Raw genomic sequence first — 25,539 nt, forward strand, 5'->3', positions numbered from 1 at the left:
AAGCTCCAGTAACATTGGTGCATCATGACGTCAACGCTTGTAAATGTAGTTTATTTTTGTGCTTGTTTATTTTATTTAAATTTACTGTTCATTTGATCGTTTCTCTATGTAAAAACTCAAAGTCCCACAATGCAACGCTGATTTTTTTTTTTTTTGCGCAGTTTTCGGGGCAGTATACATTGTGACCGTGTGAGGGACATTGGATGACTTTGTGCCTGTGGTTAGCAGGGTTGCATTGTAGTTAGTCCATTTATTTGACAGGTACAGCCTTTCTTTCCCAGAGCTATGGAGGCCCTTATCCCGGTCATAAACAAATTACAAGATGTGTTTAATACGGTTGGCGCGGACATTATCCAACTGCCGCAGATTGCTGTTGTTGGAACGCAGGTAAGAGTCAGCCAGCTAGCGGACTGTAGCCATCTGGCGTTAGCATGCTCTTTACCACAGAGTTTCATTCACTCTTACGACGTTAGCTAGCTACTGTTACTGTTGACTATCACATAGATCCACTCATGGAATATAGAAATGTAGCTTCTTGTGCTGTGTTTTCCAGGCAAGGTTATCTGACGTTAGTTACTTAGCTGTAGCTAACCACTATCGCCTTAATGAACTTGTTAGCTAGCTAGTTAGCACTATTGTGAGCCGATAACTAGAGCGAATTTGACAGGCAGTGCAACATGGCCAACTACCCCTTTAACATACTGATATGTTCAGCAGCAGGTGTCACAAGCCGTGACCAAAGCAAACAACTAACTATACAGCTGATTTTGATACGCAGTCACTTCATTAAACTGACACGCTACAGGGTTTATGGTTTGTTTACACTCACTTGTATCCATTCTTCTCCTTGCCTTGGAAGACTATTTTTCAATCAATGTGAACATAATTGAAGTCTTCCAAGGCATCCTCTTTGTTTGATTTCTAGAATGACCTTGCATCTGCTTAGATGAACAGAGGTGTTCTACTTCAAATAGGCTATACCTGTACCAAAATAGGCTGCACCTGTACCCTTCCCTCCACACAGCTGTTGTAGGTGTTACATAACATGTTTACAGTAGCAGCCATCCCCTCCCAGGTACACATAATTACATTGATTTGCTAAGAGGATGTCACTGTCTCAGCTCTTTGGCAACCTCTGAACTGACGGTGCCATGGCGACAAGAAGGCAGCCATAGGATGTTTCCCCGATTATCTGGCCTCCAGAGTGTTTCTGCGTTGTCTTGTTACTGCTTTTCAAAGGACATATTCACTCAGAGGGGTTTGTTAGAACTGACAGTGATTTCAGGGATTTTTCTATTTTCCACATGACTGAGTGCAAACTAAAATAGGTCAACTTCAGCCAGGCGCAGCTGAGGTGAGATCAGGCAGGTTAAAATCAATGTTGTTGTGGAAAGATTTAACTCTGTCATTGTGTCAGTTCTTTTGTTTTGTAAGTGATGCTGACTTGTGTTGTTTACTATCTCACGTGTTACTTTTTGTGTTGTTACTGATTGTGTTGTGTTTGTCTCCAGAGCAGTGGGAAGAGTTCAGTGCTAGAGGCTCTGGTGGGGAGAGACCTTCTGCCCCGTGGTACTGGCGTTGTCACCCGTCGGCCCCTCATCCTCCAGCTGGTCCATGTGGACCCAGAGGACCGTAGGAAGACCAGCGAGGAGAATGGTACTGTGAAACACGACACAATCACTGCTCTAGGGTTGTACTGTTCTGGGAGGCTTCTCATTAACGTTCCCAGGTTTTTCAGAAACCGGGATTGGAGTATTCCCTCTCTGCTTAGGCTATTATCTTCTGATTCAGGAAGGAAATCCTCCAGCCAGGGTTTCTGAAAAATCTGTGAACTTTGACAAAGTGACATTCTGCTGGTGGCTGCTCTGTGTCTCTTGGCAGTTAACTGGGGATGGTGTTGTGGTTTTCATCCTTCCTGTCCCTCATGTCTACAGTCCTCAGATGACTATTTAAACCAATCTAGTCCCTCATGTCTACAGTCATCAGATTACTATTTAAACCAATTTAGTTGTTTGTGTGTCTTTGTGTCTGTGTTTGTGACATGCTGTGTTTTGCCGCTCTGTGTGCTTATGTGTTTCTGACTCTGATTGGCCAGTCTTTTTTTAGAAGTGTGGTAGCGTTTCTTAGGCCAGGACATGCTCGTATGAATGACTGCACCAGCAAGTCATGTCACAGTGCATTATTCAGTTGGACTGTGAGAAGTGCCATGTCACCTCAGCGGATATAGAAGTCTGTATTCACAGCAATGGACAAGCTAGCGAGTTCTAGCTGTAAATTAGGCACTTATGCTTCAACAGGGTTTCCCTTATCTATCAAAGTTCTACAGGCACCTGAATGTTCTTACACAGCCACCAAGTCACAACAGTGTGCAATGTCATGATACTCCTTCAACAATGACATCCAAGACATTTGAACACAAAACCAGCTTATGAGATATGCCACTATTAAGCTTTCCCCAATAGAATGACAAATGTAGTAACCCTTGTGTGGTTTATGAGACATTCTGCCCTATAGGCGGAGTGCTTGAGTCTGCCCTGCTGCAGGGAATAGTCACATGAAGGATGATGTAAACCCCTGCACTGCTGCAGATGGCCATGATGCAGGAGCTGCATCTATAACTACTAACCCCTCTCTCCTGTTGTCTGATCTCTTCTGAGCCACAGACCCCAATGCTTGGAGAAACATGCGCCTTTACAAAGGTCTCCTTTTCCTTGTTCCCTTATTGCCTGTTGTCTGTGTTCAATCAGCAGCTTCTTACTCTAGTCTAGGCCTACCCCTTTCTGTTAGCCCCCTCTCCCATCCTACCTTTTTAGCCTGTTGGTTTTGAGCTGACAAACCCTGTGGCTTAGCTTGATTCAGCAATCAAGCCCAGGAAGGTCAAACTCTGATTCAGACAAAACATTTTATTTTCTGTAAAAGGAAAGGACATCATAAGAAAACCTATTTTGGAGTGCATGGTCACAGTGTGATAACTTATTTGGTGGTAACTAGGGCCCTTAAGTGCAAATAAAATGTTCTGTTTCAATTCACGCAAATTTTTAACATGCTGAAAAACAAACGCCTCTTAATGTTAAAATGAACTCAAATAGCTGCTTATAGTTAACTAACAGCTGAGCCACCATCTTTATTTTATTTCATAGTTTGGTAGGTCATTATTTCAGTTTAATTATTCCAACTAAAACATCTATTAGTTTAAATAATAACATTGTTGTTATATGAAAGGTGTTTGGTAGCTAGGTAGTAGTAATGCCTATTCCTGTGCTTCCCATAATGCACCAACCATGCTTCTCTGGCTTTTCTCACAGCAGGCATATTTTCTTTGCTTTTGTCATCAACCCTATTTCTCACTGTGTAGTTTGTTCAGATCTCTGTACGTATCCCTCTGGGTTATTGGTCTGCACAACGTATTCCCATCTGAACAAACAAATAAATAAGTCTACATCCTGCCTTGAGACACCAGTCAACATGACAGTTTATTTACAACACAATTGGCTGCTTTCCAAGACGCAGATGAAGCCTAGACCTTGAAAAATCGGGTACAATGTAGCGTCCCCGTTGATGTAAATTAGTCCTAAACTTAATCTGTGTCCGGGAAACTGTCCCTAAGAGTAGGCTGCTAGACCCACTCCAAATGACACCTGCCAGACAGACTGGGAAATGGGACTGAGACTGCCTTGTTGTCATTCCCACAGGTGTCGACGGAGAGGAATGGGGCAAATTTCTACACACCAAAAACAAGGTAGGCTATGTCTCAGTACTAACAATGCCTCCGAGCTAGTCTCTGTTGGTTCGAAGCAAGCAGGTTGCTGACCAAGCAAAACACTCCCTCATCTTTACCTGCTTTTTTGCGAATGCTCTTGTTAAATCACCCGTTTGGCGAAGTAGGCTGTGATTCAATGATAAATTAACAGGCACCACATCGATTATATGCAACGCAGGACAAGCTAGATAAACTAGTAATATCATCAACCATGTGTAGTTAACTAGTAATTATGTTAAGATTGATTGTTTTTTATAAGATAAGTTTAATGCCAGCTAGCTCCTTGCTGCACTCGCATAACAGGTCCACGCAGTCTCCACGTGGAGTGCAATGTAATTGGCCATCATCGGTGTCCAAAAATGCAGATTACTGGTTGTTATGGAAACTTGAAATCGGCCCTGATTAATCGGTCGACCTCTACAATAAACCCCTTGGTTACCTGGGTGTAGGATACACCCTCTACTATAAACCCCTTGGTTACCTGGGTGTAGGATACACCCTCTACAATAAACCCCTTGGTTACCTGGGTGTAGGATACACCCTCTACTATAAACCCCTTGGTTACCTGGGTGTAGGATACACCCTCTACTATAAAAACCCTTGGTTACCTGGGTGTAGGATACACCACCTACTATAAACCTCTTGGTTCACACCCCTTGGTTACCTGGGTCTGTCACCCTCTACTATAAACCCCTCGCTCTGTCACACCCCCTCTCGCTCTGTCACACCCCCCTCTCTGTCACACTCTCTCTCGCTCTGTCACACACCCCCTCTGCTCTCTCTGTCACACCCCCTCTCGCTCTCGCTCTCGCTCTGTCACACACACCCCTCTCTCGCTCTGTCACACCCCCTCTCTCGCTCTGTCACACTCCTCTCTGTCACACCCTCCCGCTCTGTCACACCCCCTCTCTCGCTCTCTCTGTCACCCCCCCCCCCTCGTCTCTCTGTCACACCCCCCTCGCTCTCTCTGTCACCCCTGCTCTCTGTCCCCCTCGCTCTCTCTGTCACCCCCTCTGTCACACTCTCTCGCTCTCTCTGTCACACCCCCCTCTCGCTCTCTCTGTCACCCCCACACCCCCTCTCGCTCTCTCTGTCACCCCCTCTCGCTCTCTCTGTCACACCCCCTCTCGCTCTCTCTGTCACACCCCCCTCTCGCTCTCTCTGTCACACCCCCCCCCCTCTCGCTCTCTCTGTCTGTCACCCTCTCGCTCTCTCTGTCACACACCCCCTCTCGCTCTCTCTGTCACACACCCCCTCTCGCTCTCTCTGTCACACTGTCACACCCCCCTCTCTGTCTCTCTCTGTCACACCCCCCTCTCGCTCTCTGTCACACCCCCCTCTCGCTCTCTCTGTCACACCCCCCTCTCGCTCTCTCTGTCACACCCCCCTCTCGCTCTCTCTGTCACACCCCCACCTCTCGCTCTCTCTGTCACACCCCCCTCTCGCTCTCTCTGTCACACCCCCTCTCGCTCTCTCTGTCACCCCCCTCTTGCTCTCTCTGTCACACCCCCCCTCTCGCTCTCTCTGTCACACCCCCCTCTCGCTCTCTCTGTCACACCCCCTCTCGCTCTCTCTGTCACACCCCCCCCCCTCTCTGCTCTCTCTGTCACACCCCCCTCTCGCTCTCTCTGTCACACCCCCTCTCGCCCCCCCCTCTCGCTCTCTCTGCTCTCTCTGTCACACCCCCCCCCTCTCTGTCTCGCTCTCTCTGTCACCCCCCCCTCTCCCCCCTCTCGCTCTCTCTGTCACACCCCCCTCTCGCTCTCTCTGTCACCCCCCCCCTCTCACACTCTCTCGCTCTCTCTCGCTCTCTGTCACACCCCCCTCGCTCTCTCTGTCACACCCCCCTCTCGCTCTCTCTGTCACACCCCCTCTCGCTCTCTCTGTCACACCCCCCCCTCTCTGTTCTCTCTCTGTCACACACCCCCTCTCGCTCTCTCTGTCACACCCCTCTCGCTCTCTCCCTCTCGCTCTCTCTGTCACACCCCCTCTCGCTCTCTCTGTCACCTCTCGCCTCTCCTCTCGCTCTCTCTGTCACACCCCCCTCTCGCTCTCTCTGTCACACCCCCCTCTCCCCCCTCTCGCTCTCTCTGTCTGTCACACACCCCCTCTCGCTCTCTCTGTCACACACCCCCTCTCGCTCTCTCTGTCACACACCCCCTCTCGCTCTCTCTGTCACACCCCCTCTCGCTCTCTCTGTCACACACCCCCTCTCGCTCTCTCTGTCACACCCCCCCCTCTTGCTCTCTCTGTCACACCCCCCCTCTTGCTCTCTCTGTCACCCCCCCCCCTCGCTCTCTCTGTCACACCCCTCTCGCTCTCTCCACCCCCCCTCGCTCTCTCTGTCACACCCCCCTCTCGCTCTCTCTGTCACACCCCCTCTCGCTCTCTCTGTCACACCCCCCCCTCTCGTCACACCCCCCTCTCTCTGTCACCCCCCCTCTCGCTCTCTCTGTCACACACCCCCCTCTCGCTCTCTCTGTCACACCCCTCGCTCTCGTCACACCCCCTCTCTCTGTCACTCTCTCTGTCACACCCCCTCTCGCTCTCTCTGTCACACCCCCTCTCGCTCTCTCTGTCACACCCCCTCTCGCTCTCTCTGTCACACCCCCCTCTCGCTCTCTCTGTCACACCCCCTCTCGCTCTCTCTGTCACACCCCCCTCTCGCTCTCTCTGTCACACACCCCCCTCTCGCTCTCTCTGTCACACCCCCTCTCGCTCTCCCCTCTCGCTCTCTCTGTCACACCCCCTTCTCTCGCTCTCTCCCCCTCTCGCTCTCTCTGTCACACCCCCCTCTCGCTCTCTGTCTCTGTACACACCACAGAGAAGGGAATCTGTCTCTGTATACACCAGAGGGAATAGGGCGAGAAGGTACACCAGAGGGAATGTGTATATAAAGTAGAGACGTGTGCAGCGAACTGCTCTGCTGCTCTAGATGTCTCCTTCATGGTCAGGAACAGAGAAGGCCTTGTGACGTGCTGGAAATGGATGCTGTGGGTGATACAGGATTTTTTTCCCCCTTCATGCTTATATTTGTAATATCAAATTATATTTAGATTTTTGCAGTAGCCTTTTGATGTTGGGACCAGATCATAGTGAATCATATTTACATTGATGTCATGTGCAGCTATATAAACCCTAATGTAATAATGTGTTGTTCCAATTTAAGGTTCAATTCTTTTTGTTTTTAGATCTACACAGACTTTGATGAAATCCGGCTCGAGATCGAAGCTGAAACGGAAAGAGTTTCTGGCAATAACAAGGTATGGCAATGACAAGGTATGGTAATAACGAGGTATGAGACCCAGGCATACCCCACAAGACATGCCACCAGAGGTCTCTTCACAGTCCCCAAGTCCAGAACAGACTATGGGAGGCGAACAGTACTACATAGAGCCATGACTACATGGAACTCTATTCCACATCAGGTAACTGATGCCATCAGTACAATCAGATGTTGTTTTTTTTTAAATACACCTTATGGAACAACAGGGACTGTGAAGAGACACACAAAGGTACAGACACATGCATCAGGACACATTGTTATATTGTTGTATGGTGGTGTTGAACATGCTGTGGATATGTGGTGGTATAGAGATGTTATATGATGGACTGTTTTATCTTTAGTTCATTCAGTATAAACATAGTTCACTGTTTTTATTTGTAATGTGGATGTTTTGGTGTGTTTGGACCCCAGGAAGAGTAGCTGCTGCCTTGGCAACAGCTAATGGGGATCCATAATAAATACACATGTCAGCAACAAAAATAATTTAGTGCGAAGATGGTCCCAAACAATGTCAAACACATGTTATCATTACCAACTGCTGAACTGACATTACTGTTTGTCTTCTTCCAGGGAATCACGGATGAACCCATACACCTGAAGATCTTCTCCCCTCACGTAGTCAACCTCACACTGGTGGATCTGCCAGGTATCACAAAGGTACACACAGATAAATGTTTTTATTTCAAATCAAAATGCTCAAAACGTACTTAGTCTGCTGAGCTAAAGCCAAGGCATGACCTCTGGGAGCTAATTCATGTCTTCAGAGCTCAGGCGAGGTTATTCATGTTGCCAGCATGGTTCACTGAACATTGAAGGAGACAACCCCAAGTGTGGTTTGAAATATGAAATGGGCAGGCTACGTTGACAGTGTTTGTCTGCCCAGGTGCCGGTGGGAGACCAGCCCAAAGACATCGAGGTGCAGATCAAAGACTTGATCGTGAAGCACATCTCTAACCCCAACTCCATCATCTTGGCTGTGACTGCTGCCAACACAGACATGGCCACCTCAGAGGCCCTCAAAGTGGCCCGCGAGGTCGACCCTGACGGTAAACACCTTTCTCCCGCTGTCAATTTCTTCTCTTTTGTGTGTAGCTGACTGTCTGTCTCTCGCTCTTTGTCTCTGTTCCGTACGCTCTCTCTCCTGCTCTCTCGCTGTTAACCTCAGTTGGCTGTCTCCTATAGTGGTTTCTCAAAGTCCTTTAATCCTTATGTCAGACATGCCATGGCGTACACCGCCGACGATAAACCCCTTAGTTACCTGGGTGTAGGATACACCGCCGACGATAAACCCCTTAGTTACCTGGGTGTAGGATACACCGCCTACTATAAACCTCTTGGTTACCTGGGTGTAGGATACACCGCCGACGATAAACCCCTTAGTTACCTGGGTGTAGGATACACCGCCTACTATAAACCCCTTAGTTACCTGGGTGTAGGATACACCACACCCCCGTTACATGGGTGTAGGATAAACCCCTTAGTTACCTGGGTGTAGGATACACCTTGGTTACCTGGACGATAAACCCCTTAGTTACCTGGGTGTAGGATACACCGCCTACTATAAACCTCTTGGTTACCTGGGTGTAGGATACACCGCCGACGATAAACCCCTTAGTTACCTGGGTGTAGGATACACCGCCGACGATAAACCCCTTAGTTACCTGGGTGTAGGATACACCGCCGACGATAAACCCCTTAGTTACCTGGGTGTAGGATACACCGCCTACTATAAACCTCTTGGTTACCTGGGTGTAGGATACACCGCCGACGATAAACCCCTTGGTTACCTGGGTGTAGGATACACCTTGGTTACCCGATACACGATAAACCCCTTAGTTACCTGGGTGTAGGATACACCGTTACCGACGATAAACCCCTTAGTTACCTGGGTGTAGGATACACCGTTACCGACGATAAACCCCTTAGTTACCTGGGTGTAGGATACACTGCCTACTATAAACCCCTTAGTTACCTGGGTGTAGGATACACCGCCGACGATAAACCCCTTAGTTACCTGGGTGTAGGATACACCGCCGACTATAAACCCCTTAGTTACCTGGGTGTAGGATACACCGCCGACGATAAACCCCTTAGTTACCTGGGTGTAGGATACACCGCCGACGATAAACCCCTTAGTTACCTGGGTGTAGGATACACCGCCTACTATAAACCCCTTGGTTACCTGGGTGTAGGATACACCGCCAACGATAAACCCCTTAGTTACCTGGGTGTAGGATACACCGCCGACGATAAACCCCTTAGTTACCTGGGTGTAGGATACACCGCCGACGATAAACCCCTTAGTTACCTGGGTGTAGGATACACCGCCGTTACTGGGTGTAGGATAAACCCCTTAGTTACCTGGGTGTAGGATACACCGCCGACTATAAACCCCTTAGTTACCTGGGTACCTAGGATACACCGCCGACGATAAACCCCTTAGTTACCTGGGTGTAGGATACACCGCCGACGATAAACCCCTTAGTTACCTGGGTGTAGGATACACCGCCGACGATAAACCCCTTAGTTACCTGGGTGTAGGATACACCGCCTACTATAAACCCTTGGTTACCTGGGTGTAGGATACTATAAACCCTTGGTTACCTGGGTGTAGGATACACGATAAACCCCTTAGTTACCTGGGTGTAGGATACACCGCCGACGATAAACCCCTTAGTTACCTGGGTGTAGGATACACCTATAAACCCCGACGATAAACCCCTTAGTTACCTGGGTGTAGGATACACCGCCTACTATAAACCTCTTGGTTACCTGGGTGTAGGATACACCGTTACCTGGGTGTAGGACTATAAACCCCTTAGTTACCTGGGTGTAGGATACACCGCCTACTATAAACCTTGGTTACCTGGGTGGGTGTAGGATACACCGTTACCTGTATGTAGGATACACTATAAACCCCTTAGTTACCTGGGTGTAGGATACACTATAAACCCTTGGTTACGATAAACCCCTTAAAGTTACCTGGGTGTAGGATACACCGTTACCGTAGGATAAACCCCTTAGTTACCTGGGTGTAGGATACACCTGGGTATAGGATACCTGCCTACTATAAACCCCTTGGTTACCTGGGTGTAGGATACACCGCCGACGATAAACCCCTTAGTTACCTGGGTGTAGGATACACCGCCTACTATAAACCCCTTGGTTACCTGGGTGTAGGATACACCGCCGACTATAAACCCCTTGGTTACCTGGGTGTAGGATACACCGCCTACTATAAACCCCTTGGTTACCTGGGTGTAGGATACACCGCCTACTATAAACCCCTTGGTTAACTGTTTTTTTTTACCTGGAATTTCTTCAGGCAGGGAGGGCCTGCTCCTAGACCATCACTCCTATTCTGCTTATTTTATGAATATGGTTTCTGCTGTGTGTAGGCAGGAGGACATTGGCTGTGGTGACCAAACTGGACCTAATGGATGCTGGGACAGATGCCATGGACGTACTGATGGGTCGGGTCATCCCTGTCAAACTGGGCCTCATAGGAGTGGTCAACAGGTCTGCACCTTTACACAATACACTTCAGTCTCTAACATGTTGCATAGAGCAAGACTTCAGCCTTCTTGAGAATCCTGTATATATTTTAAAGGGAGAGGATTGCCTCCTCGTGCATCAAAGGGTTCTAGAAGCCAACAGTCCCTCAAGATCAAAATGGAAAGAGGGCCAGCGTTCCTTTTGACGCTTTGTTTACAATGTTCTTTAACACTACAATGTCATAAAAAATAAACCTCACACAGTTTATCACCTTCATTCCTTTTCCAAGGAGTCAGCTTGACATCAACAATAAGAAGACCGTGGCAGACGCCATCCGTGATGAATATGCCTTCCTACAGAAGAAGTACCCCTCCCTCGCCAGCAGAAATGGAACCAAATACTTAGCCAGAACGTTGAACAGGTATGAAAATAGAAATGTATTCAGCAAACAAGTCTTCAACAGAAGACAACTTTTGAGGTTTGAAAACATTTGACCAACTTCTGATTTTGAAGTGTAATGTCACTCTTTTAAGCAACTAGCAAAGTTCCTTTCGTTGTGGACGGCTATCATGCTGTCTGTAGCCCTTTCCTAATTTCTAACTTCACGCTCTTCTCCTCCTCGTTGCCAGGTTGTTGATGCATCACATTAGAGACTGTCTCCCGGAGCTGAAGACTCGTATCAATGTGCTGGCGGCCCAGTACCAGTCCCTGCTGAGTAGCTACGGTGAACCTGTAGAGGACCAGAGCTCTACTCTGCTGCAGCTCATCACCAAGTTCGCCGCGGAGTACTGCCACACTATCGAGGGCACCGCTAAGTACATAGAGACAACAGAACTGTGAGCAACTTATATTCTTTCCCCCCACCCCCAAAGGTGTGAATTCCTACCCCACCCCCAAAGGTGTGAATTCCTACCCCACCCCCAAAGGTGTGAATTCCTACCCCACCCCCAAAGGTGTGAATTCCTACCCCACCCCCAAAGGTGTGAAGTCCTAGTATTTTGTTAATTTATTTGAAGAGAAAATTAGGAAGGATGGAATGAACCTCTTTCAAACATCCTAGCACCTCTACTAATTGCCAGAAGGTGGCACCAGTACAAATTGAGCATCACAATCAAACAATTGGGAGATTTTGCAGTTTTTATTTAACATTTATTTAACTAGGCAAGTCCGTTAAGAACAAATCATTTTTTTAAATGACGTCCTTCCCCGGCCAAACCCAGACGGCGCTTCGGCCAATTGTGCGCCCTATGCGACTCCCAATCACGGCCGGATGTGATAGAGCCTAGATTCGAACCAGGGACTGTAGTGACGCCTCTTACACTGAGATGCAGTGCCTTAGAGCGCTGCGCCACTCGGGAGCCCATACACCTGTGTAGGAGGTAGATTAGCTAGCCGACTACTTTGATCTTTCAGTTACAAAGCGAGAGCTTGGGACTTCAACGTTCTATCTACTAAAATAGGATTCTGAGATAATTGGCTTTAAAGTTCCGAAACCTCATTGGTTTTAATGGTGTCAGCAAATTTTTATATATATATATATTTTTTTAATGTAACAATTGGGGCTTTTAGGGTACTATATAGTAAGAACAAGGCTGTAAACTCAATTTTGACAAATGCAGATAGAACCTTACGACGTTGTTTTTCTCCTCTTCCAGGTGTGGAGGAGCACGAATCTGTTATATTTTCCATGAGACCTTTGGTCGGACGCTGGAGTCCGTCGACCCACTGGGAGGTCTGACCACCATAGACGTGCTAACAGCTATCAGGAACGCTACAGTGAGTTGGATGCTACTGGTTACGTACAGCCTCACATTTGTTGGGATCCATGTTAATTTCAAGTACAATGATGCAATGTTCAGTGTTTTGACGATCAGTTTGACACATCTGTTTAAGGGGTAAACTTGTTATTTTAGTTTGAGTTCAAAGCAGAAAAAGACACCTTTACCTTCTCTCAAAAAAATGAACAATTAAATATTCTTCTAAACTGTGAGTTGTGTGTTAGCCAGAGACTGCTGGGTAATGTCTCTCTCTCTCTCTCTCTCTCTCTCTCTCTCTCTCTCTCTCTCTCTGTAGGGCCCGCGGCCAGCCCTCTTTGTGCCTGAGGTGTCATTTGAGCTGCTGGTGAAGAGACAGGTGAAGAGACTGGAGGAACCCAGCCTGCGCTGTGTGGAGCTGGTTCACGAAGAGATGCAGAGAATCATTCAGCACTGCAGCAACTACAGCACACAGGTAGAGGGACACACACACACACACACACACACGTAAGTTTGTTTTAGCAAGATGTTGGCCGACAGACACAGTCGCCTTGTTCCTAGATCCTAGCCAACTTTGCAGTATTTCATTTTTTTATTGTTATTTCTTACATTATTTGTTCAATGTTTCTTTGTACTATTGTACTACAGCCGGAAATAACTTTTGGATATTAGATCGGTGGTCACTTACCAGAAATTCCACTTCCCTGACGTGGATCCTTGGTTTTGAACTTCCCGAGGCAGTTCTGATCATCCCGGGGGCTGTACCAATCCGCCCACGTCAGAGAAGAGATAGGAGTGGGGCCCTAGTCAGACTCAGGCGGCGTGCATTCCGTCCACCGCTTCCCAGTATAGTACTCGCCAACGTTCAGTCCCTGGACTAAGCGTGTTAACCTCTCTGCGATATGTGGGACGGTAGCGTCCCACTTGGCCAAAAGCCAGTGAAAATGCAGAGCGCCAAATTCAAATAAATTACTATAAAAATCTAACTTTCGTGAAATCACACATGTAAGATACCAAATTAAAGCTGCACTTGTTGTGAATCCAGCCAACATGTCAGATTTCAAAAAGGCTTTTCGGCGAAAGCAAACGATGCTATTATCTGAGGATAGCACCTTCGTAAACAAAGAGAGAAAAGCATATTTCAACCCTGCAGGCGCGACGCAAAACATAGAAATAAAAATATAATTCATGCCTTACCTTTGACGAGCTTCTTTGTTGGCACTCCACTATGTCCCATAAACATCACAAATGGTCCTTTTGTTCGATTAATTCCGTCACTATATATCCAAAATGTTCATTTATTTACGTCCTGTAGAAATCTGGATTACAAATGAAAACCCATTGAAAAGGGGAGTGACCTCAAAAAAACAAGAATCTGAATGGTTTGTCCTCAGGGTTTCGCTTGCTACATAAGTTCTGTTATACTCACAGACATGATTCAAACAGTTTTAGAAAATTCAGAGTTTTCTTTCCAAATCTACTAATAATATGCATATCTTGTCTTCTGGGGATGAGTAGCAGGCAGTTGAATTTGGGCATGCATTTCATCCGGACGTGAAAATACTGCCCCCTGTCACCAAGAAGTTAATCCACACGAGGCTACAGGCCCAGACAGCATCCCAAGTCGTGTCCTCCAAGCATAAGTGTTTACGAACATATTCAATCTCTCTCTATCCCAGTCTGTTGTCCCCACTTGCTTCAAGATGTCCACCACTGTTCCTGTACCCAAGAAAGCGAAGGTAACTGAACTAAATGACTATCGTCCCGTAGAACTCACTTCTGTCATCATGAAGTGCTTTGAGAGGCAAGTTAAGGACCATATCGCCTCTACCTTACCAGACACTCTAGTCCCACAACAATTTTCAGATCCATGGACCATTGCACGCCATTGCACTATCCCACCTCAAGATAGATACCTATGTAATTATATGGCTGTTCATTGACAACAGCCAAGCCTCTACAGATACACCATTGAGAGAATCCTGTCGGGCTGTATACCGCACGCAACCGCAGGGTTCTCCAGAGGGTGGTGAGGTCTGCTCAACGCATCACCGGTGGCACACTTCCTGCCCTCCAGGACATCTACAGCACCCGATGTCACAGGAAGGCCAAGAATATCATCAAGGACCTCAGCCACCCGAGCCACGGCCTGTTCACCCTGCTATCATCTAGAATATCATCAAGGACCTCAGCCACCCGAGCCACGGCCTGTTCAACCTGCTATCATCTAGAATATCATCAAGGACCTCAGCCACCTGAGCCACGGCCTGTTCACCCTGCTATCATCTAGAAGGCGGAGACAGTACACGTACATAGAAGCTGTTTTTCAGTCTCTATCTCCGGGCCATCAGACTGTTAAATAGTCACCACTGTCAGGCCTCTGCCCAGTTTTTTTTATTTAAAAAAAAACAACTTTTATTTAACAAGGCAAGTCAGTTAAGAACAAATTATTCGTTACAATGATGGCCTACCAAAAGGCAAAAAGGCCTCCTGCGGGGACGGGGGCTGGGTTTCAAAGTAAATTAAATATATATGACACAATATAGAGAGACCTAAGACAAAAACATAGCAAGGCGGCAACACATGACAACACAGAATGTTAGCAGCCCAAAACATGGTATAAACATTACTGGACACAGACAACAGCACAAAGGGCAAGAAGGTAGAGACAACAATACATCACGCAACGCAGTTACAACAGTCAGTAAGAGTGTCCATGATTGAGTCTTTGAGTGACGAGATGGAGATAAAACTGTCCAGTTTGAGTGTTTGTTGCAGCTCGTTCCAGGCGCTGCAGCGAACTGAAAGAGGAGCGACCCAGTGATGTGTGTGTGCTTTGGGGATCTTTAACAGAATGTGGCTGGCAGAACGGGTGGAGGATGAGGGCTGCAGTAGGTATCTCAGATAGGGGGGAGTGAGGCCTAAGAGGGTTTTATAAATAAGCATCCACCAGTGGGTCTTGCGACAGGTATATAGAGATGACCAGTTTACAGAAGAGTATAGAGTGCAGTGATGTGTCCTATAAGGAGCATTGGTGAAAAATCTGATGGCCGAATGGTAAAGAACATCTAGACGCTTGAGCACCCTCACCTGCCGATCTATAAATTATGTCTCCATAATCTAGCATGTGTAGGTTGGTCTTCTGAATCGGGGTTAGTTTAGCAGCTGGGGTGAAAGAGGAGCGATTATGATAGAGGAAACCAAGTCTAGATGTTACTTTAGCCTGCAGCTTTGATATGTTCTGAGGACAGTGTACCGTCTAGCCATACTCCCAAGTACTTGTATGAGGTGACTACCTCAAGCTCTAAACCCTCAGAGGTAGTAATCACACTGGTGGGGAGAGGGGCATTCTTCTTACCAAACCACATGACCTTTGTTTTGGAGGTGTTCAGAACAAGGGCAGAGAAGCTTGTTGGACACTAAGAAAGCTTTGTTGTAGAGCATTTAACATAAAATCCAGTTAGGGGCCAGCTGAGTATAAGACTGTGTCATCTGCATATAAATGGATGAGAGAGCTTCCTGCTGCCTGAACTATGTTGTGGATGTAAATCGGGAAGAGCGTGGGGTCTAGGATCGAGCCTTGGGGTACTCCCTTGGTGACAGGTGGTGGCTGAGACAGCAGATGTTCTGACTTTATACACCACACTCTTTGAGAGAGGTAGTTAGCAAACCAGGCCAAAGACCCCTCCGAGACAACAATATACTCCTTATTAACCGGCCCACAAGAATGGAATGGTCTACCGTGTCAATAAAAATGGCAGCACCACATTGCTTAGAATCAAGGGCAATGGTGACATAATTTAGGACCTTTTTAAGGTTGCTGTGACACATCCATAACATGAGCGGAAACCAGATTGCATACCAGAGAGAATACTATAAACATCAAGAAAGCCATTCAGTTGATTATTGACAAGTTTTTCCAACATTTTTGATAAACAGGGCAAAATAGAAATAGGCCTATAACAGTTAGGATCAGCTTGATCTCTCCCTTTAAATAAAGGAACAACCATGGCTGCCTTCCAAGCAATGGGAACCTCTCCAGAGAGTAGAGACAGGTTAAAAAGGTCAGAGGCGGGCTTGGCGACGATAGGGGCTGCAACCTTAAAGAACAAAGGATCCAAACCATCTGACACAGATGTTTTTTTGGGGGGTCAAGTTTAAGGAGCTCCTTTAGTACCTCGGACTCAGTGACCACCTGCAGGGAGAAACTTTGAAGCGGGGCAGGGGGACATTAATGCTAGTCGCATTAATGCCCTGAACCCTAGTCACTGTTCTGGCCAGTTACCACAGGATACTCTACCCTGCACCCACTGTTGTACTGCACCATTATTTGTCTGTATGTGGCCCGCTGTTAGCTTGCATGATTCTTGCCGTTCTCCTTCCACTTCTCCTTCGACCATCAACAAGCTGTTTTCGCCCACAGGACTGTCGATGACTGGAAGTGTTTTATGTTTTTTTTTCCCTCACCATTTTCTGTAAACCGTAGACACAGATGTGCGTGAAAATCCCAGGAGGGCAACCGTTTCTAAGATACTAGATCCGGCGTGCCTGGACCCGATGGTTATACCACACTGAGTCCCTTAGAATGGTCAAAAAGAGTTACCTAACTAACGGTCAATCAAACAGTAACTGAATGCCTCGATGTCTGCCTGCTTTACATAAGCCACGTGTCTCACTGCCTGTAGGAGCGATCCATTTTCGTGAACGGGGGGGGGGTGGTGTACCTTAATAAACTGGCCTGTGTGTAGGTAAACTCAGCAAAAAAGAAATGTCCTCACTGTCAACTTTGTTTATTTTCAGCAAACTTAATGTGTAAATATTTGTATGAACATAAGATTCATCAACTGAGACATAAACTGAAGTTCCACAGACATGTGACTAACAGAAATGGAATAATGTGTCCCTGAAGAAAGGGGGGGTCAACATCAAAAGTAGCAATCAGTATCTGGTGTGGCCACCAGCTGCATTAACTTCTTGCGTCGAGCAATCCGGTATCCGGGAGCGTAATCATAGCCTCAAGCTCATTACCATAACGCAACGTTAACTATTCATGAAAATCGCAAATTAAATGAAATAAATATATTGGCTCACAAGCTTAGCCTTTTGTTAACAACACTGTCATCTCAGATTTTCAAAATATGCTTTTCAACCATAGCTACACAAGCATTTGTGTAAGAGTATTGATAGCTAGCATAGCATTAAGCCTAGCATTCAGCAGGCAACATTTTCACTAAAACAAGAAAAGCATTCAAATAAAATCATTTACCTTTGAAGAACTTCGGATGTTTTCAATGAGGAGACTCAGTTAGATAGCAAATGTTCAGTTTTTCCAAAAAGATTATTTGTGTAGGAGAAATCGCTCCGTTTTGTTCATCACGTTTGGCTAAGAAAAAAAAATTGTCATTACAACGCCAAACTTTTTTCCAAATTAACTCCATAATATCGACAGAAACATGGCAAACGTTGTTTAGAATCAATCCTCAAGGTGTTTTTCACATCTATTCGATGATAAAACATTCGTGGCAGTTGGGTTTCTCCTCTGAAGCTAATGGAACAATGCACGCAGCTGGATATTACACAATCATTTTGACGGAGGACACCAAGCGGGCACCTGGTAAATGTAGTCTCTTATGGTCAATCTTCCAATGATATGCCTACAAATACGTCACAATGCTGCAGACACCTTGGGGAAATGACAGCAAGTCTAGGCTCATTCCTGGCGCATTCACAGCCATATAAGGAGACATTGGAACACAGCGCCTTCAAAATCTGGGCCATTTCCTGTTTGAAATTTCATCTTGGTTTCGCCTGTAGCATCAGTTCTGTGGCACTCACAGATAATATCTTTGCAGTTTTGGAAACGTCAGTGTTTTCTTTCCAAAGATGTCAATTATATGCATAGTCAAGCATCTTTTCGTGACAAAATATCTTGTTTAAAACGGGAATGTTTTTTTATCCAAAAATTAAAAGAGCGCCCCCTACATCGAAGAAGTTAAGTTCTGTAGTGCATCTCCTCCTCATGGACTGCACCAGATTTGCCAGCTGTGAGATGTTACCCCACTCTTCCACAAAAGCACCTGCAAGTTCCCGGACATTTCTGGGGGGAATGGCCCTAGCCCTCACCCTCCGATCCAACAGGTCCCAGACGTGCTCAATGGGATTGAGATCTGGGCTCTTTGCTGGCCATGGCAGAACACTGACATTCCTGTCTTACAGGAAATCACGCACAGAACGAGAATTATGGCTGGTGGCATTGTCATGCTGGAGGGTCATGTCAGGATGAGCCTGCAGGAAGGGTACCACATGAGGGAGGAGGATGTCTTCCCTGTAACGCACAGCGTTGAGATTGCCTTCAATGACGACAAGCTCAGTACTGTGACACACTGCCCCAGACCATTATGGACCCTCCACCTCCAAATCGATCCCACTCCAGAGTACAGGCCTCAGTGTAACGCTCATTCCTTTGACGATAAATGCGAATCTGACCATCACCCCTGATGAGACAAAACCGCGAATTGTCAGTGAAGAGCACTTTTGCCGGTCCTGTCTGGTCCAGCGACATTGTTGCCGGTGATTTCTGGTGAGGACCTGCCTTACAACAAGCCTACAAGCCCTCAGTCCAGCCTCTCTCAGCTTATTGCAGACAGTGTGAGCACTGATGGAGGGATTGTGCGTTCCTGGTGTAACTCGGGCAGTTGTTGCCATCCTGTACTTGTCCCGCAGGTGTGATGTTTGGATGTTCCGATCCTGTGCAGGTGTTGTTACACATGGTCTGCCACTGCTACCTCTTTATTCTTACGATCGGCTGTCTGTCCTGTCTCCCAGCAGCGCTGTCTTAGGCGTCTCACACTACGGACATTGCAATTTATTGCCCTGGCCACATTTGCAGTCCTCATGCCTCCTTGCAGAAGTTCGCGCAGATGAGCAGGGACCCTGGGCATCTTTCTTTTGGTGTTTTTCAGTCAGTAGAAGTTTTCATAATTGTGACCTTAATTGCCTACCGTCTGTAAGCTGCTAGTGTCGTAACGACCGTTCCACATGTGCATGTTCATAAATTGTTTATGGTTCATTGAACAAGCATGGGAAACGGTGTTTAAACCCTTTACAATGAAGATCTGTGAAGTTATTTGGATTATTACGTATTGTCTTTGAAAGCCAGGGTCCTGAAAAAGGGGTGTTTCTTTTTTTAAGTTTATGTATGTGTAACTTCTGAGTGGTACTAGTGTGGACACACCTAATTCCAGGGTTTTTCTGTATTTGTACTGGGTTTTTTCTATGTTGTAGAATAATAGTGAAGACATCAAAACTATGAAATAAAACATGGAATCATGAAGTAAACAAATCTAAATATATTTGAGAATTTAAAGTAGCCACCCTTTGCCTTGATGACAGCTTTGCACACTTGGCATTCTCTCAACCAGCTTCATGAGGTAGTCACTTGGAATGCATTTCAATGAACAGGTGTGCCTTGTTAATTTGTTGAATTTGTGTTTATTCTCTCTAGGAGCTGTTGAGATTTCCTAAGCTCCATGATGCCATAGTAGAAGTGGTCACATCCCTCCTCAGGAAAAGGTTACCAGTCACCAATGAGATGGTGAGTGTTTTTGCATTTGCATGAATAAGACATTATAAATGTTTGTAAATGCTCTCTGATTCACTACAATAACCCATAAATCCCATAGATTTAAGTGTACCAAATCACATTTCCTGTCTTTCTTTTCAGGTTCATAACCTGGTGGCCATCGAGTTGGCCTATATTAACACCAAACACCCTGACTTTGCTGATGCCTGTGGCCTCATGAACAACAACATAGAGGTATGAAACATTGTTCAGAGTTGGAAATTGCTTCTTTAAATTGTATTCTACAGTATATGAAGTGTTGTACTTAATGATATCATGTGGTTGTTTGTCATAGGAACAGAGACGTAACAGAATGAGAGAGCTACCCTCGTCTGTGCCTCGGGATAAGGTAACAGACTGTCGTGGTTAGGATCGATTGCTACAAAAAGTACAGTTTTCTCACTGTTTCTTTACAGCTCCCAGTCTACCCTTTAGAGCAGCGTTAGAAGCCATATGTCTTTATGGCTCCCAGTCTACACATGTCCCTGTGTCTTGTCTGTCCGCTACTTTTTATTCCCTCTAGTCTTCTGTCCACTCCTTCGTCTTTCACACTCTGCTCTCTGTCTCTCTCGCTCGCACTCTCTCTAGTCCTTTAAGGGCCCAGGTGTTCAGTCTCTCTCCCCCACTGATCTTCCTCCCCCAGAAGGAGAAAGACCCCAGGTGTGTCCCTGTGTCACTCAATGCCTGCCTGCATCCTACCTCAACCAGGGTTGGGCTTCATTTCAATTCAGTTAATTAAGGAAGTTAACTTTAAGTAAAATTCGCAGTCGTCAATTCAGAACTAATTCAAATGGAATTGCCCTTGACCCCAAGCCACTCTCATTCTCCCTTGACCCCAAGCCTATAGGCTGAAGGCCCTAATTGTGTATGGTGCAATTCTGTGTTCCCCTTCTCTATTCCCCTTCCACCCCTCTGAGGGTGAACTACATTTCCCATCTGACATCTCCTCCCGGCATGTGTGCTTCTGTACAGAGGAAGGGTCCCTGGAGGGAAGTCTTCGTACAATATGTGACTCTGCCACTGTCAGAACGCTATTTCTTCCAGAAAGTCAGTATATGTACAGACCTGACTGTGTAGATGTTCCATCATTCCTGATGTAATAGCCTGGCGAGAGGCATGCTTTTTGGGAATGCATGGTCACACGTGTATGATTGTGGCTCTATTGAAAAGTTCTCTCTTATAAAAGAGATTTTAATCTCAAGGAGACTGACCTCTAACCGTTCTGTCTGTCTATTACCTGGTCTCCAGACTGCAGGTGGTGGTTCCCAGGGAGACCAGGAGGTAGGGACAGGGAACTGGAGGGGCATGTTGAAGAAGGGAGAGGAGGGGGTCGGCGGGGACAAGTCCATGCTCCAGACCTCTAACCCTGGCAGCCCTCAGAGGGGCCACGCCGTCAACCTGCTGGATGTGGTGGGTCGTAATGTTTTGTCTGCTTTACCACATAATAATACAAAAACATCTAACGTAACTCTTTATTCTTACGAGTAAAACTTATTCGAAAAGAATGATCTCTAGGCTGTTTGAGAGAAGATTTTAATGCTAAGCAACCACATTACTTTTTAAGTTGTCAGTGATTGGTCTGTTTTTGTCCTTGTATTCCCCCCGCCCCCCCCAGCCTGTTCCCGTTTCCAGGAAGCTGTCGGCCAGAGAGCAGAGGGACTGTGAGGTCATCGAGAGGCTTATCAAGTCCTATTTCCTCATCGTCAGGAAAAACATCCAGGACAGGTATGGTGCCCGCTGTGCTTCTACTTCCTGTTGTTAGACTCCCTCTCCTGTGAATTCTAGAAATAATATGCTGAAATGGTTTTCCTGTTTTATTTGTCGTTCTACTTCACTCAATCTGAATCTGTCCTCTTCCTTTTCACCTGCTTCCAAGAAATTTATAAAGTCATAATTTCTGCCCCTCACACTCCTTGTCTAATCCACCCTTTCTATACACTGAGTGACAAAACATTAGGAACACCTTCATAATATTTACTTTCACCCCTTTTGATCTCAGAACAGCCTCAATTCGTCAGGGCATGGACTCTACAAGGTGTCGAAAGCATTTCCACAGGGATGCTGGCCGATGTTGACTCCAATGCTTCTAACAGTTGTGTCAAGTTGGCAGGATGTCCTTTGGGTGGTGGACCATTCTTTTTTTTTTTTTACCCCTTTTTCTCCCCAATTTAATGGTGTCCAATTGTTGTAGTAGCTACTATCTTGTCTCATCGCTGCAACTCCTGTACGGGCTCGGGAGAGACGAAGGTTGAAAGTCATGCGTCCTCCAATACACAACCCAACCAGCCGTACTGCTTCTTAACACAGCGCGCATCCAACCCGGAAGCCAGCCGCACCAATGTGTCGGAGGAAACACCGTGCACCTGGCAACCTTGGCTACCTGTGGCTAGCGCGCACAGGAGTCGCTGGTGCGTGATGAGACAAGGACATCCCTACCGACCAATCCCTCCCTAACCCGGACGATGCTAGGCCAATTGTGCGACGCCCCACGGACCTCCCGGTCGCGGCCGGTTACAACAGAGCCTGGGCGCGAACCCAGAGTCTCTGATGGCACAGCTGGTGCTGCAGTACAGCGCTCTTAACCACTGCGCCACCCGGGAGGCGGTGGACCATTCTTGATACACACAGGAAACTGTGTGAAAAACCTCACCAGCATTACAGTTCTTGATACACTCAGACCGGTGCGCCTGGCACCTACTACCATACTGCTTTCAATGGCACTTCAATATTTTGTCTCGTCCATTCACCCTCTGAATGGCACGCATACACAATCCATGTCTCGAGGCTTAAAACCCCTTTTTAACCTGTCTCCCCAGCCCTTCATCGACACTGATGTATTTAACAGGTGACATCGATAAGGGATCATAGCTTTCACCACGTCAGTTTATCATAGAACGAGCAGGTGTTCCTAATGTTTAGTGCACTCAGTGTACTTCTCTCTCCCTCTGCACTTCCTCCTGCAGCGTGCCCAAGGCGGTGATGCACTTCCTGGTGAACCATGTAAAGGACAGTCTGCAGAGTGAGCTGGTGGGGCAGCTGTATAAGGCTGGTCTGCTGGATGACCTGCTCACTGAGTCGGAAGACATGGCCCAGAGACGCAACGAAGCTGCAGACATGCTCAAGGTACAGTTGTGTGTGTGTGTGTGTGTGTGTGTGTGTGTGTGTGTGTGTGTGTGTGTGTGTGGAACGTGCTCACTGAGTCTGAAGACATGCTCAATGTACGTGTGTGTGTGTGTGGTGTGTGGAACGTGCTCACTGAGTCTGAAGACATGCTCAAAGTACAGGCCTGGGATTCGTTGCAGAACTATGGGAGTTTGAAATACGACAGATGTGTTTTTGGGGCAGTAACTCCCAGCACCACAAATGAGAAGCTTGGCAGTGTGTTTTAACCCTTTTCAAACATGATCTAACTGCTGCTTGAATGTCGCAGCTATTGTGACTAACTGTGACCTCTGGCTTTGACGTCACCGGGGGCTGTTTCGTTTCTGTATGAATTTGCTCACCTAAACTGTCTTTTCCACTCTGTGTCCGCAGGCCTTGCAGAAAGCCAGTCAGGTGATCGCTGAGATCAGAGAAACACAGATGTGGTGAGGGCCTCTACCTCCATCCTCTCTCCCTCCCATATGGACCATAAAGCACTGAACCCTGTTCTGTCTCAAACATACCTGGACTGCAGAGACGGCCAACTTGGAAATACACTGGTGTTTATTGAGTATCATCAATTCTCCATCCTCTTGAAGTTGTCACTTCCACACTCCCCTGTCATGGTTTTAAAAGCAATGGATTGGTGTAGGCCTTGGCTGAAGGGAGTTTCAACCAAACTCATGACTGGCAGTGTAATACCACACACTTCTGGTAATGAGTGGAGAATGGGGACGCACATTTGAAAATAGTTGTAGATTGTATTATATGGACTTATTAACAGTATCAGTCTTCACCTGCACCACATCGCACACCAAAATGACCTTTCATATGTAAGTATAGTATTATATTGATGAACGTGTGAGGTCTACCTACTGAATAATGTGGAGTTACATTAAAGATGTTTCCTCTAGTTTCTGGCTTGCTGGTATGTATGTATGTATGTATGTATGTATGTATGCATGCATGTATGCTGAGACTTGTAAATATTGTCTATGCTACTGCTGAAAATGTCCTTACATGGTAACAATCTCTCATTTGTGTCGCTGATATTTACAAAGAGCCGAGAAATGCCACTCGGACGTAGAATACGTGTTATTTGTTGGTTGAAAAAGCACCATAATGCTGCTGCGAACCGTACACCTCCATGTTCTCTGTGATTTCAACGTCTCTTCACCATCTTGTGCGTGTTATTTTGACTCAACCGTACTTCTGTCGCTAAATGTGTTTTAAGATATCTAGTGTATTGATGAGGTCATTTGTCCTACTATATTGATTATGGGATAATGATAATTTGTTGTCATACCCACAATACCATGTGGTAAACTATTGGTAGCAAAGGCAGGGCTGAATTGTGTGGCAACGTCTAACTTGAAGTGGCAGGTTTATTCTGTATATTCTCAAAAAGTGGTACCAGGGTTGAATGAGCCATTTTATTGACTTGTGATCCAGTCTGCTGTTATACCAGACGGAACAATGAACATCAGGTATACAGACACATTATCATCATGGGCCGATCTCCAGTCATGGCTGTCTGCCCTCGACCATGGCGGCTGCTCCTTTACCTCACACGGCCCATCTTCTTGCCTCGACCTTTGGCGCTGAGGGGTCAGGACAGGGTTAAGAAATCTCAATCACTTGGCAGCCAGGTCGTAAGCCCAGTAGTGAACGTCCCTGTTGCAGCACTTCACTGCACTCTGAGTCTAACGCTACACCCAGAAGTGTGCACTTGTTCTCAGTCCCTCTCATGCAAGGGGGAGTCAGAGACTGGTGGAAAAAGTGGTCCACTTCTGGGTCAAGGGTGAATATGTTTAATGGTTTGTCGGTCCATCAGTTACACAGGATTTTACTTCTTTTGGCTTGATGTTTATCATTAAATAGTTTGAATGTGCCGTAATTTCAGACCAGACCATGTTGGCAATTTACATCGTCACCACTTACAATGTCTTCAATCTATCGTGCAGTGATCATGCTATACGCAATGCACACACACACAGATGGACATAGGCTGTGTAAGTGATGGTCATGGCTGTTTCTTTGGTTTCAATCAATGTTTGTTCCACTGGTCATTAAATGACCATCCCTGCTTGAGAGTTTGAAAGGAATGATGGGAAATGGAGTTGTTGATGGAATGGCAACCAGTGACTCAGACCAATTAAAATGAAAACCACAATGCTGGGTCTTGTTCATTAGGCACAACATGGAAGAAACTGTTCTAAACTGTACTCTGTACTCGCCCAATAAGAGATGCTTGTCTGTTTATTAGTCTCCGTATTTTCTTTTCATTTTGTACCCTAATAAACACGACTCAGAATTTCTTTGTCCTTCAAAGTCCAAAATCCTGAACCTTTTGTGTTTACTTACCTCTGGTGGTCCTGGACCCGGGTGAGAAGCTGGTTAATCTGTAAGGACACAAGACTTGCTGTAAGCTTTGATAACACCTTTTAGTTACTGTGGTGGAAACCTGTACAGGTGGAGTCCA

The 25,539-nt window shown here is 46.4% G+C and overlaps 2 protein-coding genes across 4 annotated transcripts in view; one reads left to right on the forward strand and one right to left on the reverse strand.

The window, feature by feature from the left end:
- On the forward strand, positions 1-25,373 carry LOC112218897 (dynamin-1-like protein). Of its 2 annotated transcripts, XM_042301802.1 has the most exons (19): positions 1-387; positions 1,512-1,656; positions 2,664-2,699; positions 3,693-3,739; positions 6,952-7,023; positions 7,617-7,703; positions 7,930-8,092; positions 10,445-10,565; positions 10,831-10,962; positions 11,171-11,377; positions 12,197-12,317; positions 12,615-12,770; positions 19,800-19,889; positions 20,019-20,111; positions 20,212-20,265; positions 21,165-21,326; positions 21,532-21,641; positions 22,880-23,039; positions 23,451-25,373. In XM_042301802.1, exons 1-19 carry the CDS (start codon positions 286-288, stop codon positions 23,505-23,507), a joined length of 2,115 nt encoding a protein of 704 aa, XP_042157736.1. In that variant the 5' UTR covers positions 1-285; the 3' UTR covers positions 23,508-25,373. The 2 variants fall into 2 exon arrangements, with proteins under 2 accessions (XP_042157736.1, XP_042157737.1); XM_042301803.1 differs by lacking the exon at positions 2,664-2,699 and having other exon boundaries at positions 3-387.
- Positions 24,477-25,539, reverse strand: part of LOC112218896 (troponin T, cardiac muscle isoforms) — an 8,426-nt gene continuing 7,363 nt past the window's right edge. For both annotated transcript variants that reach the window (XM_024380128.2, XM_024380129.2), the window contains exons 11-12: positions 25,422-25,459; positions 24,477-24,658 (exon numbers count right to left, since the gene is read on the reverse strand). In XM_024380128.2, coding sequence (XP_024235896.1) covers positions 24,619-24,658; positions 25,422-25,459 — 78 coding nt within the window. In that variant the 3' untranslated portion in view covers positions 24,477-24,618. The remainder of the gene's footprint in view (positions 24,659-25,421; positions 25,460-25,539) is intronic.

The sequence above is a fragment of the Oncorhynchus tshawytscha genome, linkage group LG19 (genome assembly GCF_018296145.1).
Source record: "Oncorhynchus tshawytscha isolate Ot180627B linkage group LG19, Otsh_v2.0, whole genome shotgun sequence".
Taxonomy (NCBI): Eukaryota; Metazoa; Chordata; class Actinopteri; order Salmoniformes; family Salmonidae; genus Oncorhynchus; species Oncorhynchus tshawytscha.